Below are 14,798 nucleotides of genomic sequence, written 5' to 3'. Positions count from 1 at the left end.
ATTTTCTAGCGCTTTGGCGCAGGTCCCACACGTCAGCCAGGAAATCACCCAGGCAGCTGAGCCCAGCCTAGAGCCATGCAGCCCTGCAGCCAGGCGTGAGCTTTGGTGCCATCACCACTGCAAGCTGCCCGGCTCGGATCACCTGCAAGTCACTACCGAGCAGGGCAGAGGCTGTGGGTACTTTGACCACTGCAGCAGCTCAGAAATTCTCAGGGGAGCTGCGGGGATGCTGCTGCAACAAGTTCCCTGGGTGACAGGGTCCAGGGGAGCACCCAGTCCAAGGTGTGACAAACTAACTTGCTGGAGGGAGTGGACGCCAGCTTCATCCCCTCTTCCCAAAAAAGCGGCTCCTAAGCTTGTCACACCCAGGCTATCTTGCAGCTTTAGCACCCTGCAATGGTTTTGCAGGAAATCCATGTCCTCCAAATGCCAGAAACAAGAAGACAAGGCACCAGCAGAGATCAGCACAGTAGGACAGGCTTGCTAGAGACCTGGGGAATCACCTCTACCAGCAGCTTTACAGTGCTGCCGCTGCAGAGCACCACACCAGTGGCTCTGGGTGCCAGGTGAGCCAAGCAAATCACCCCAAGACCAACTGGGATGGTGCAGCCTCCCCATGAACACCCACAGCTCTGCTAACACCATCGGCAACTTGTTCCCCCCAGCTCTAGCAGGGAACAGATCTGCTACTGCAAACGGACCTATGAGCACAGCAAGCCAGCAGCCAAAGTATGCATGGGCTAAAAAACATCGACGCAAGCAGAGGCCCCCTTGTCCTTTGGGTCACATCAGCAGCTGGCCGACACAACCAGCATTCACCTGCTCACGGCAGGATAAGCAGAGCCCATTGCAGAGAGGATCAGCAATAAGATCCTGGTAGCAATCACCTCCTCAGTTCTACCCTCCCAGCATTAGTCAAAGCAAGAGTCACGCAATTCCCATCCAAGGGGACCTCCCAACCCTTTGGTAGGAGCACAGAAAGCATGGGGTGAGTTTGTAAGCACCACCTTGGGCACAGGGATGGGTTAGGCTGTGCTTGGCCACGCAGCAGCAAGAGGCCATGAAGCAACAGCGCAGAAGCTTATGGGTTGCACCCATACCCTGCACAGCAGTGCCCAGGGTGCAAGAAATGTATGAGACGAGTCGGTGAAGTTAGGTAGGAACAGACCAGATCAAAGTACCGACCACTTCATACATGCCCTGTGCCACAGTGGTGCAACGGAGGTGTTACACAGCTCCCCAGCTAAAAGCACGGATGAACAATAATTAAATGGATGAATTTTCAATACGGTTTCATCCCTGTTTTCTCTAGGATTTTGTACAAAGTGACCGCGGTACCAGAGCTGTGAGAAAGAGCTAACAGCTACGACAGTGGGGTGACAGCCTTACCCCCAGCCCGCTCGATCAATACGGATGAATGCGCTGTTCCGAGGGCTGCTGGGTTCTGGAGCCAACGTGCCCCTTCCCCCACACACTGCAGCAGACCCCGCGGGTCCGTGCTACAGGTCCCCCCAAGTTGGGGAGCAAGGCAACATTGCGCCTGCCCAGCACAGAGGAGGGGGTGGCAGAGGCTCCCAGAGCTCAGCCTGAAAACCTTGTTCTGGCTTGTTTTCCCACTAGCTTTGGGTGCCTGACTTGTAATAAGTAAGCCTGAAAAGCAGGCTCCTTTTCAGACATGCCAGGCACCCACAGCTCCAACTCGTAGACGCGTCTCCAGGGAGTCAAGTTCCAGGTGCACCCAAAAAACCTCATGTTTCAGCCAATACCCAAATGCCTCCGCTTCCTTGTCTGAGAAAAGCTGGGCAATGCCCAGGCCCAGGACTCTGAGGCTCAGGGGGAAATTGCTCTATAGCAGCCAGTCTAATTGCACTGAAATTACGAGATCAAGCAGTAAATTCTCGTCTGTGTTCGTTGCTCTGGGTGGCAAAGCCGCACTGGCAAGTGCCTGATCTCCAATCATTGCAACTTCACGTTGGAAAGGGAAGGAGGGGGTTAATGAAGGAAAGCATTGCCAGTTGGAAGTGCTACCTAAAAAGGGTTTCTCCTACTAGCTGAAGCAAAATGGTTTCTCTTGCCAGCTTGTTTACTCTGCAGCTGAGAGCAGCGGACCGCCAGGTTTTGCTGCTGGAGCCCGCTGCAGGATCGACGGCTGCGAAACTGGCCCTGGCACCAGGACATCAGCAGGGCTGGACCGACTGTGGTACAGCTGCACCATCCCCAGTCCAGGGCCAGCCCCACGGCACCCGCGCCGCAGCTGGGCCCCCAGGACCAGCAGCGTGGACACCAGGAAACGTGCAGCTACAACCCTCCAGACAGCAAATCCTGGGCCCATCCTCCTTTCCTTTGGGGAAATAATGGTACTCGCCATTTAATGGCCAGTTAAAAGCTGCAATTACGTTTAACCGAGATGGTTTTAGACCAACTGTCCCCTACGGCAGTAGGGTCCTTAGGGCCCTTTCCCATGGGAAGGGCACACAAACCCCTGCGGAGTCCAGGGAATAGGGATGCTGGACAGGACACAGATTTCCCTGGGAAAGGCAAGCACCAAATCCATCCTGCCCCAGCTTGCTTCTGCAGAGCCAGAAAACGGACAGGACTCGTTATCCTCTTAGAAAAGCAGAGCCTACGGTCTTGTGCCAAGACAGGTATCAGCCAGATTCCTGTCTCCAGGAGATTTTGGAGTCCACAGGCCAAACTGAAGCAGCACAGCTTTCGCAGCGCACAGCCCATCCCGGCTCTAGGATTAAAGCCACCGTGTCTGCAAACAAAACACTCGCACCCTTCAGGAGAGCCAGCCGGGGAGGAGAGAGAACCTGTAGCCACCGCCAGCGTCGCCAGCTGCAACACGGTGCCCAGCAGTCAGCGTGAGGATCAGGCCCATGTTTTATAGCCTTTATATTAATTACCCGGAGTCTAAATAAGATTAAAGTTTTAATTCTATCTTCATCTCCTAGAGGCTCATGCTGTGCTCTTGGGTTTTCCTGGTGCCATGAAGCTTCTCAGGCAGCTACAGCAGAGGGCACTTCTCCGACAGCCAGAGACAGAAGCATCTCCTGCAGCAGGGTTGCCCCACGATGCCCAAACGGCCTCGAGGATGCACCACCCTCTGCAAGACCCTCTGCACCTCCATAAACCCAGCACTGCTGCAGGCAGGGCCCTGTAAAGTCCACCTGATCCTTCACTTAAAGCCACGACCCAAGGCCAGTGGGGCCACATGATGATTAAAGAGCAGAGGGCCGGTGCTGGGCAGTGTCCTGAGGCCACGCTGCAAGTCCGAGCCGAGGCAGAGGACGTCTGCCAGGGCAATGCTCTGCAGCTGGCACCATCCGCGCTGCCCAAGCCACCCCGTAGCAGCCGGCCGATGGGCAATTCAGGCTCTTAGCCTGGACCACCTAGTCTGGAGTTTTACAGCTGGAGATGGGCCAGGGAGCAGCAAATGCCAGCTGAGCAAGAGAGGCAATCACTGCCTGCGCTGGTTGGGTGGAAGATGTGGCACGGGCTGGCAGCAACAGTGCTTGTTGCCCTGGTTCCCAGGTGGCCACAGAAAACACTGCAGAACCACAGCTGGGGCTCAGTCCACCAACACCGCATGAAGGCAGAGCCTTTGATCTCACTGAGTGGGAGCAAGGCCTGACTCCAGCCACCAAGGCACCCAAAGCTCAGCACTGGTCTGTGCGATGTGCCCCAAACCCAAGCCCTCCTGCACCCCATATTATCTGCACAGAGCAGCTCCAGGTATCACCTCCCGGATCTCCAGCTGCAGCACTGCCACAGCCGTGGAAAAGCCAACCTGCAGCCAGGAAGGATCACAAGGGAAAGGGACTGGGAGAGGAGAGGAAGGACAGAGCACAATTCCCCATCTCCAATGCTGCCCATACCCACCACCTTGAGCTACAGTCACCCTCTAGGACAGAGCTGTGATCATTTTCCACATTACAAACAAGGAAAGCGAGTCAAGAGCATCCTACAAGAGCTTGGGAATACACAGAGTGTCATTCACCCTGGTTTGCATGGCTGAGAGCAGATTGTGGAGAAGGTTGCTCCACAAGCAAGGTTGCACAAGCAAGGACTTAGCCAGCTGCCACTCAGGGGGCAACGAGCTGCTGACCCAAGCGCTCTTCCACAGGGAGAAAATCCTTCGTGGCGCTGGGCCTGCTCCCATTCCCTTGGGTGGAGGACATGGGTCAGCTGAACCAGCAGAGTCCAGCCAGGCCAGGAAGCAAGCAAAGCCCTAGTCCTCCGAGCATGCCCCCATAGCCCCCTCCAGAGCTGACGAGCCCAGTGACCACCTTGCACAACTGCCCCTGTGGTTTGAAGGTTGGGCTGCACTGGTGGGAGCGAGGACTTTGGAAGTTTTCTCTCCCCAGTGGGCTCCCCACAACCTGCAGACTGGAGGCTGCCTGCACTCACCACTATGGTAGGCACACCAGCACGTCCCCAGGCAGGCACCCAGCATGGGGAACCTCCACAGTCAGCGGCGAAACCCCCTCCTCTCTCCTACCTTCTGCTTTCTAGAGAAGAGGCCATTTCAGAAGCAGCTCTGCAGCTCCCATTGCCCCAGCACTGCAGTTCCTCCCAGGCTCCCCAAATCACAGCCTCTTTTCTCACCGAGACATTGCAGCCCCCAGCTCTTACCTGCTGGCCAAGGGTCGCTCCTCTGCCATGACACTGGATTCCCCGAGTGCTGCTTCTCCCTGGGCAGACGGCTGGGTCCTTCCACGGCTGAGTCCTTTAAGCATCAAGCACAGAGTCAGCCCTGAGCCCCTGCACCCCCCTAACCCCATCCCTCACACAAGGGCCTGCCCAGACCTGCCCCCCCCATCCATACACCCTGTGAGGGGGCACCTGTCGGAGCAGGGGGGCCACTGCCCTGCAGATTCACGATTGCTGTGTGCAACAAGGTGGGATGGGAGCCCTTGGTTAGCAACAACCCGCACGCTGGCCTGCTCCCACTTTGGGGGAAAACCAGGTGTGATTGGGGCACTCTCTGGGCAGCGGTTGATGCACAGTCCTGCTCCTGTGTGTGGGGGAAACATCTGAGCGCTCTCCACCGAGCATGGGGTGAGGGTGAGTGCTTGGAAGGCAGGACAAGGGGTGTCCCTGCCCCTCGAGGGCTGCTCAGGGTCGGGGTGTGGGAGGAACCAGCAGTGCTGGGGTGCCACCAGCCCTTCCGAACCTTTAACGCGCCAGGGCTGGGGCAGCCCAGAGCGGAGCGGGGAGCCCCGGGACCTGCAGAGGGGGGCACGGAGGGTGCCGCTACCACCAAGGGTGCTGGGGATAGGCAGTGCCCCGGGGTGTCACAGACTGAGGAGTGCAAGGGGTCCGCTGCCCCCGGAGAGCAGAGCGGGGCGGCCCCGGGGGGTGCCCCCGCCCTCACGACTGCTCGGGGCCGCCCACCGGGGCGGGACCCGCTCCCCCCCTCCCGCTTCGCTCACCTGTGTGAGGGGAGCGGCGCAGAGAGGCGGCGCCCCGGCCCCTCCGCCGGCTCCGGCAGGGCCCCCCCCACCCGCCGTTCCCCCCTCCCAGGCCCGGCGCCGCCGACCCGAACCCCCCCCCCCCGTGTTCCCGCCGCCCTCCCGGGCCGCGCCGCGCCTGTCAGCATTTGAACAGCGCCAGGGGCCCGCCTCACCCTTATTGGCCGCCGCTCCCGCCCGTCAGGCCGCCCGCCACCGCCCCGTTGGCCGCGCTCTCCGGGGGGGGCGGGGCGTGGCCGGCGCGGCGCTATAAAAGGCGGGGGCTGGGCGGGCGGGCGCTCAGTGCCGCTGCGCGACAGGTACCGGCTGGCGGCGGGGGGGGGGGCGCGGGGGGCGTGGAGCCAAGGGGGCGGGGCGGCCGGGCGCGCGCGGGGAGGGCGGGCGGGGGCGGCGCGCGGGGAGGGCGGGGGCGCGCGCGGCGCTGCCTGCGCTGCCTGCACGCGCCGTGCCTGCTCGGAACGCGGCGGCGGCGGCGGCAGCAGCGGGAGCCACCGGCGCGCACGGCGATGCCCGCTCTGCTCCCGCCGCTGGCCGTCCCCTGAAGACACCCCTCTCTATTCCCCCACCCCTTCTCCAGCGACCTCAGGCTCTTTCCCCCCCTTTCCCCTTCCCCCCCCTTTCTATTTCCCTCCCCCCCCTTTCCCCCCCCCCCCCTCTACGCCTCTTTATCCTCCTTTTTTTGCGACCCTCCTCACCCTCCCGGCTGCCGTGTGGATGCGGCCCGGGGTGCCTGGCTGCGCGGGTGGCGAGAGCAGATGCTGAGGGGCCGGAGGAGGATGGAGTGCACCCTCGATGCGCAGAGTTTGATCAGTATTTCCCTGCGGAAGATCCACAGCTCCCGCACGCAGCGAGGCGGCATCAAGCTCCACAAGAACCTGCTCGTCTCCTATGTGCTCCGCAACGCCCGGCAGCTCTACCTGAGCGAGCGCTACGCCGAGCTCTACCGCCGCCAGCAGCACTACCCCGACGGCGCCCCGCTCCTCGCCATGCCCGCCTGCCCGCCGCCCGCCGCCGCCCCGCCGGAGCTGGCGGCTCTCCCGTTACCCGCCGACACGCAGGACCGCGAAGCTCGGAGCTGCGCGGCGGTGCGGGGCGGTGCGGAGCTGCTGGAGGTGCCGGTGTGCGCGGCGCCCCCGGAGCTGCAGCGAGCGCCTTGCAGAGACTCCTCGCCGGGTTTTTACCGGGCGGCCGGCAGCGCCGGTCCCGGTGGTGGCGGCGGCGGTGGCGGCGGCAGCAGCGCGGCCCCAGGGCTGCTCTACGCCGCCGGCTGTGACTTCGGGAGCGGCGGGGCGCCGCACTGTAGCAGCCGCACCACCGTGCTGGATTTGGACACTCACGTCGTGACCACGGTGGAGAACGGGTACTTGCACCAGGACTGCTGCTCGCAGTGCCCCTGCTGCTGCCAACCGGCACCGGGGCTCGCCTCCCCGCCGCCCGCACCGGGCACCAAGCGCAAGTATTACCCGGGGCAGGAGGAGGAAGAGGAGGGGGTGGAGGAAGGGGAACCGGGGGGAGGCGGGGTGGCGGGCGGCCCCCCCTTCGCCCCGTGCACCAAACGCGCCCGTTTCGAGGAGTACAGCGCCGAGCACCCCCAGGACTCTTCCAACATCTCCAACTTGATCTCCATCTTCGGCTCCGGTTTCACGGGGCTGGTGAGCCGGCAGCAGGCGGACTCGGAGCAGCCCCTCAACGGGCAGCTGTGCGGCAAGCAGGCGCTGGCGAGCCTGGGAGCCTGGACTCGGGCCATCGTCGCGTTTTAGAGAGGAGCGGGGAGCAAAAGGGGGAGCGGGGAGGGAGAGGAGGGGGGTGGGGGGCGGTGTGGGGGGGCGGGGGGGTGTTTGCAAACCCCGGGGGTGCGATCCGAGGGACAGCGGCTCCGGAGGGGGGGACCCTGAAACAAAGGCGGGGAGAGGGGGGGTGGGGGGGGGTTGGGGAGAAGGGAAGAAGGGGGGTGGGGGGGTGCCGAGGGGTGCGCAGGGGAGGTGGGAGGGCAGAGCCACGCTAGTGTTTTATAAATTGTACAATAAAGAAAAAAAAATCTAAGATCTTGGGACTTTATTTTTGCAGAGATTGGGGGGGGGGGGGGGGGAGGAAACAAAAACAAAACAACAACAAAAAAGCAAACAAACGAAAACAAAACAAACCAACCCCCGCCGAAGCACCTATTTCAATAATCCTCTTTGTGTCCGCCCGGGTTCGCCGGGGAAGCGCCACGTGAGAACCGGCCCCGCCGCACCGGCCCCGGGACCCCGCGGCGGCGGGAGCGGCCCCGGCCCGGCGGCCCCGGCGGGGACCCTCCGCCCGCGGCTCGGGCGGGTTCGGGGTGCAGGGAGGGGGGTGTGGGGGGGGGGAAGAGCCGCTGCTGCCGGTTCGCTTTTGTGCGTTTCTTTCTATATTTAAAAGAAAAAAAAAATTTCAACTTTCCTCCCAGAAGAAACGTGTGCGCTGTGACTTCTCCCCGCCGCCTGTGCCGGGGGGACGCAGGAGGGTGACGAGAGCTCAATTTGGGGGGGGAGGGGGGGGGTTAAAACAGGGGCCGGGGGTCCCTCCGGGCTGCCCCCCGCCGCGCTGGGGAGGGGACGAGCCGCCCCCGGCAGCCCGGAGCCGCCGCCGCGGGGTGCGATGCCGCAGGTAACCGGTAACGCCGCTCACGCCTCCGGGGTGCTCTGTCGGGTCTCTTACTCTTTTTTTTTTTTTTTCCCCCTTTTTTTTTTTCTTAAGTTCAACTGTTCCGCTTTCAGCCTTCCAAAATCATAAACCCAGCATTGTTTGCCCTTGTGAAGAGATCTGTCTCCCGTAGAGTCTCTTGATTATTTTTTTAATATTCTTTTTTAAACAAGAAAAACCTTTTGTTGTAAAAAGGTGGCTTTTCTGGTCGTCCCCCCTCCTTGGTTTTTTTGCCGCCTGCCCACTCCCAACTTCACGGTATCAGCACTATGTGTAACTGAGGATGCTTTGCCAAATGGTCTGTTGGGGTCTTTTTTTTTTTTTCTTTCCTCCTTTTTTCTTTGTTTGTAAGCCTGTATTTTTGTGCGTATGGAATTGTATATCACCGGGTAAAACTGTTCGGATTTGCTTAAATTTATAATCTTAATAAAAAGTCGATTATAAAGTTGCTGTGCCCTCGCTTTCCTTCACCCCGCAGCCCGCGGAAGCCCCTCGCCCGAGCCGCCGCTTCCCCTCGGCACCGGGCAGTCTTTGCGGAGGCTCCGACCCCCACCCGTGCACCTCCCCGGCTCCGGCAACCCCCCCTTTGTCCCCTCCCCAACACCACCCGGCTTCACCCCTAAGGCCCCCCCCTCCGCCGGCTGCCAGGAGGCGACACACACCCCCCCCACCCCCCCCCGCCCCCGTGGGGCTGGAGGTGCCACGCAAAGCGAGTCCCAGGTGGGGAAGGGGCCGGGGTTTGTGTCCTTCCCTCGGCGGGGGGAGGCGGCGGGACCCCCCCAGCCCTGCCCCTACCTGCGCGGGGCTGCGCGGCCCGGCCGCCCCCGGCACCTGGGCAGCGCCGCCGCCTCCGCGCTCCTCCGCGGCCCCGCGATGCGCTCGGGAAGTTTTTTTTAAGTTGGAGTTTGTTATCACCGCGCGGGGCCGCTTGGTGGTGCGTGCGGGTTTTTCCTTTTTTTTTTTTTTCCTCCCCTTTTTGTGTGTGTATATATTTTTTCCCCTCCCCTCCTTTACACCAAATGAGCGAAGCCGGGGGCGCTCCTCGCCCACCCCCCGGCCGACCTCAGGAGGGGAGAATTTAATTTTTTTAATTTTTTTTTTTTTTTTTAAATCCCGTGCAAAACGCGCAGTTTCCAGCATCCAGCGCAAATCCCGCAGCTGGAGCCGCTCCTCTGACCCCCCTCACGCCTCAGCACCCCCCGGGATCCCCCAGCCCAGCCCAACCCGCGGACAAAACCCCCTCCCCAGCTCCGCGCATCACCGCGGGAGCGCAACCTTCCCCTCTCCTGGAGAGAGAAAGAGAGGGACCACCCCCCCAAAAAAAAAATAGTATTGGGGGGGGGGGCTCCGCGAGCGTGTTACAGCCGCAGAAGAGCCGAAGCGCGGAGCGCTCCCCCCTCACCCCCAGCTCCGCGCCCGCTCCGCGCCCCGCGCCCCGCTCCGCGCCCACAGCGCCCCCTGGCGCCCGCTTCGGGAGCCGCAGCGCCCATGGGGGGAGGGGGGGGGGCGACCCCACGGCGGGGCAAAGGAAGGGGCTGGGGGGGGCTGCACTGGTCCCCCCCGGTCCTGCTGTGGAAACGGGACCCGGCTGCGGGGGGCTGAGCCACGCTCCCCTCTCCTGCTGCTCCTCCAAATAGCCCCAGAAAATCAAAATTCAAAAAATATAAAACCTCGAAAAGCCCTGCCCAGGCGCAGCGGCGGTGGCGGGAGCGCTGCTGAACGCACAAGCGCTCGGCGAAACCCGGGAGCTGGATGCTTTGACCTGGGGAGATTCACCCACCCTGCGCCCCCCAACCCCGTGCCAGGCCCTGGGGACGGGACCCCGCGGCAGCCCCGAAGCCTCCCCTGGCCCCATCCTGCTCCCCTGCCCCGGACGTCGCGGTCCCCAGCACGGAGGCGGCTGGAGAGAGGCCCCAGCAGCGGGAGGAGCAGAAGCAGCAGCTCCTGCACACGTAGCCTGGCTGCCCCACACAGAATTTGGGGGAAGTTTTAACCCCCAGGTACTTCTGCCACTGCCTATAGGTCAGCACAGCCGGGCGCTTAACCCCCAACCCCCAAGAGCCCCCACCCCACAGCCCCCGCCCAGGCAGCCCAGCCAGAGAGTGGCAGAGCCACATGCACCCACTCATCCCCCTCCCAAACCACTCCCCGGCTCCCAGACCTTGGGGTGTCCAGGGGTAAAGCCACCATCACCAGGAGAACCCCCCCACCCCGTTCCTGCAGGACTCGACCACCCCCGGCGCACCCATCCCTCCGAACCTCCCCTCTCCCGGGGGGACCCAGCCCTCGCCCCCACTCGCGGTGGAAGTTTCTGGGGCTTCAGTCAAGGTTTCAACGGCTGGAAGTGGCAAAGATGCCTCGGCATCACTGGTAACCATGCGGGGTGGGGGGAACGGGGGGCATATGCCACAGCGACACCCCTAAAACCCCCTGACACTGAGGAATGAGGCAATCCCACAGCCCCACGGAGCCACTAAGACTCAGATGCTCTCGGCGGTGCAGTTATTTATTTATTTTAAACCCTGGTACATGACATTTCTCTTCTTACGAAGGCGGCAGCAGCAGAAAGCCCATCACACAGCCTCCCTCCTGAAAGCAGAGCCTGGAAACCAGAGTCTCATCTGCATATTCATAAGTACCTGATAAATTAATCATGATGGCAGAAGCATTCAGGCTAGAAGGGAAGTGACAGGGGAAGGTTGCACCCCTTAACGCAAGCCCATCCTCACTCTCACACACGCTCCTCGTCTTCCAGGCACAAAAATGTTTTGATCCCTTCACAACTTGGCTGAACCCCCTGGGCGCTCGCAGGGCAGGGGGCTGTGCCCCCCCCCCACCCCGTTAGGCACCCACCGCCTCAGCCCCCCACCTCTCCGGTCCCCACCTCCGGTGAGAGACGCTGAACAGATGGGCTGGAGCAGGGCGAAGGACCCGAAGTCTGGGGGAGCTCAGCTGCCACCACCAGACCCCCCCAGCTCCCACAGCAGCGCCTGTCCCCGTCCTCGATCTGTCCCCCAACACGCAGTGTGCCCCAGTGCTGCCCGACCTTGGAGCTGACGTTGCTGATACCAAAGAGTTTGACCCTAAAAATCCTTCTGTGTCCTCTCTCCCCTCAGTGCCCCTCGGCTGGGGGTGAATGGGCACCGCCAGGATTTTGTGGCCGGCAGCCCTGGAGCACAGAGGGGTCCTGGGGGGGGGGGGGGGCGGAGCAGGAAGCTGGCACAGAGCTGCGGGAGGTGGGAGATGGGGAAGAGCGAGGGGAGTCGGGGGGGTCCTGCACCATGCCATGGCAGAGGGAACCGCCTCCCTGCACACACCGCTCGCTCCGCCAGCTGCGAGACAGCTGTGGCCTTCCCTTCACCGAGCAAAACTCTCTCTGCAGGCAGATCCAGCTTTTGGGGTGTTCTCACTGCGCTGAACCCCCTTGGTTTGGGGGAAGAATCACCCTGCCCCGGGGAGAGATGCTGCCTCAGGTAACAGAGGCAGAAATTCAACCGGAGGCCGGTGCAGCAGCTGAGCCCACCCCTGGCTTTTCCCAGGAGCTGCCCTCAGCAGAGCGGGCAGGAGGGGCAGAAAGCAGCTGGCAGCTGCCTGCAGAGCCCGGGAGGGTCCGGCACAGCTCTTGCCTTTATTTCCCCGACCCAGAGGCCATCGCAGAGCTGCTGCGGGGCTGGGCTGGGCTCACCGACAGCAGAGGGGTGGCACAGTCCCCAGCGCCCACCAGTCCCGGGGCTCTGCCCAGCACCAGCAGCACCCCACAGGTGTTTGGAGGGCTCAGACCCGGCGTTAGGAAGTCGTGCATCAAATCCAGTGCCAAAACCAACAGCCCAGCCAGGTCCTCACGCTGCTGGAGCAGCTCAGCCCAGGAGAGGCCATCGCTGCTCGCCCAACAGGTCCCTCCACACCCAGAGGGATGAGGAGAACTGACCCCTTTCACCTCCTGGGCTGCCAGCCCAGCTCTGCCCCAGCACCCAGCTCCCCCAGGAGGGGCTGGGCACCCACCCAAGGAAAAGCCACCCTTGCACCATGAGCCAGGCACTGGTTCCTGGGTGCTGACCCACAGACAGAGCTGCTCCGTGTCCTCCTAAACCATGAGGGTCAAGAGTGAGACTGCACCCAGTCCCAGAAGAGCAACTCTGTGCTCTGCCAATCCCAGTGCAGGACCTGGCCGTCCTTCAATCTGTCGGTTGTGAGTCAGATCCCTCCCATCTCATCTCCCCAGCTCAAATACAAATGAGCAGAAGTATATTTTGGGATCTGCACATGTTAGCAGATGTTTGGAGGAGTCCCCTGCAGAGAGAGCAGTAGGAGAGCTACAGGGGACACAGCAACATGGTCGAGAGGCCGCTCCCGTTAACAGTGTATTTAATATGTTGGGTTTGGTCTGGGCCTGGGTAATTAGCATCTGAGAAGTAATTATTCACACTTGGCCTTTCTATATCCTGCTTATAGATTTGATGATTAATGTTGCTCCTTGAGTTAAGCCTACCCTGGATTTACCAGCGCGCGTTGGGAAAGTTAAGAGGAGGCTCTTGTGTGACAGAAGATGCTGTCCCTTATATCTAACAGCAAAAACAATACGCTAGAAAAATTAGAGTAAAAAGTGCTTTGCACAGAAGCAGCAGAAGCTAAGCACGAAGCAGCCATCTCAGCAACACACCGCCACCACCATCGACGCACGAGTATCTCAGTTGTGTAGTAGAAGCAAAAACCTCCCCCAGCATTCAGAAGGTGCCGCTGCTGGATCTTTGGGGGTTTGCTGGCACCACGGAGACAAGCTGGGCAGATCCCTACAGCAAAGCAGGGGTGCACGGACCCCCTCAGGCACATTTCCACCCCATAAACCCAACAAAGGGTCTCCAGAGAAGGACCTGTTACCCCCACAAGCTGGGAAATGGGGAAACCCAGCTGCTAACATCTCCACACTGGGACTGATACAGCTCAGCCAAGCAAAATCCATAAGCCAGCAGCGGGCTCACCTGCTCTCCTGGGCACTGGGTCCTTGGTGTCACTGCTGGCCCTGGGTGAGGAGGCTGCGCTGACTGTGATAGTCCTGGTCCCCTCCCGGGCCAAGGTGCTTGGAGGCTGGGTGCTTCTCCAGCTGCTCCTCAGGGCAAAAGGCATTTCCAGCTGAGCTGCCAGGCAGGCAAGATGACCATGAGCATTGTCTGGGATCCTGCCCAAAGCCAAATAGCACATTCTGCCCTGGCTCCTCTTCCTCAAGGAAGACACCAACCAACTCCAGCTCCTAGAGAGGAAGGAGAGGAGCAAAAAAAGGGATAAAGCTCCCCAAACCCTGCTCTTATCCTCACTCCTGGCCCCATGATTGGGCCAGCTGGGCAGAGGCACCTGCCCCACACCTGTGGGAATGAGGCAGAGCATTAACCCCGTGCGTGCTGCTGCCTGGAGGAGGGGAAAGGGCTTTCCCTGAAGTGATGAAACCCCCATGAGCCACACAGGATGCTGCTGTGGACCAACCCTGCTCCTTGCTACCCTCCTCTGGCTGCTTTTATGGGACCAAAGCTGCCCCTTTTTGCCTGGGTGGCAGGTTTCCCTCAGGCTGGAACCATGGCCGGGAGAGGAGTGTTTTCCCCCTGCTTCAGTCGTGCCAAACTCATGGGGACTCATATGTATCAGAGCGCAGCATCTGCACCGTGCCCCCTGCTCCCGCCTGTCTGATGTGGGAAACGGGGACGGTGGCTGCAGTGCAAAGCCAGAGGCACTTCTGAAGTTGGTCCCAACCAAATCAGCTTTTCGTTCTCCCCGAGCAGGATAAAGCAAAAAAGTCACGTCTTTTAAGCTTGGGGCTGGACTCCAGCGGCCACTTCATGGCCCTGCTTGGGCTCAGCCCTGCACAGGCAGGAGCAGCCCCAGGCTTCAGGGCAGCCACGCCTGCCGTGGGTCCCTGAGTATTTCCACACTTTCATCTGGGGGGCTTGTTTTTCTATAAACTACCACCAAAGCAGTGCCTTCCCTCCCTTTTCCTCGCCAAAATGAGGCTTTTTCATTGAAACATGTGAAGCTGCTTTTTTTTTCCCTTTTCCCCAGGTTTTACAACATGAAAGTGGATGTTGATGTGAACGGAATTTTGAAATTGGAGACGGGGAAGTTCTGCTCCGGGAGGCGACTATTTGCTCACAAAATCGCCTCTTTTCAAGCTCCCCGATGAAATTCTGCACAATTATTGTTTTCTTCTCCTCGCCCAGCCAGCCCAGTGCCCTGCACTGCTCCAGCTTTTGTTTCTCCTCTGCTCCCTACCGAGGATGAACAAAACACCACCACGACGTGCCGTGCCCGTGCCCACTTCTCCTCCTCGCCGTGGCTGCCGCACACAGCCGGGTGCTGCCCGCACCCCGCGCGGCGCTGCCGGCGTTAGCACACACGCTCAGCAGCGTTTGGGGCTGCACACCCCAAACAGGAACATGCTCCTGCTCCTAAACTGTTTGCAAACAGGGTGCCAGGGTGCTCAGGATTCAGGGATATTCCTATGAACTCCCCCCTAGCAGAGAGCCAGGGCTTGTTGGATGCGCAGCTCAGGGAACGGCGCTGTGGAAACCCACAGTTTCATTTGCTTTGGAGCTGGAGAGCAACCACCAGCCCAAAATCTGCGTGTGAAGTGACAGGCTTCGCCCCCAGCAGCCCCGTGCCGGGGTAAGG

At 61.0% G+C, this 14,798-nt stretch overlaps 1 protein-coding gene across 1 annotated transcript; it reads left to right on the top strand.

The window, feature by feature from the left end:
* The first annotated feature begins 5,888 nt into the window (after positions 1-5,888).
* IER5L (immediate early response 5 like) lies at positions 5,889-7,261 on the top strand. The gene has a single exon (XM_074846073.1). The coding sequence runs from the start codon at positions 6,230-6,232 to the stop codon at positions 7,232-7,234; it is 1,005 nt and encodes a 334-aa protein (XP_074702174.1). The 5' UTR covers positions 5,889-6,229; the 3' UTR covers positions 7,235-7,261.
* Positions 7,262-14,798: the final 7,537 nt, after the last annotated feature.

Source organism: Strix aluco, chromosome 20, assembly GCF_031877795.1.
Source record: "Strix aluco isolate bStrAlu1 chromosome 20, bStrAlu1.hap1, whole genome shotgun sequence".
NCBI classification, from domain to species: Eukaryota; Metazoa; Chordata; class Aves; order Strigiformes; family Strigidae; genus Strix; species Strix aluco.
This window is presented reverse-complemented; position numbering and strand designations above follow the sequence as displayed.

Bases quoted from the DNA above. Each gene is read 5' to 3' on its own strand.
- IER5L (XM_074846073.1), top strand. From the start codon at position 6,230: ATGCTGAGGGGCCGGAGGAGGATGGAGTGCACCCTCGATGCGCAGAGT.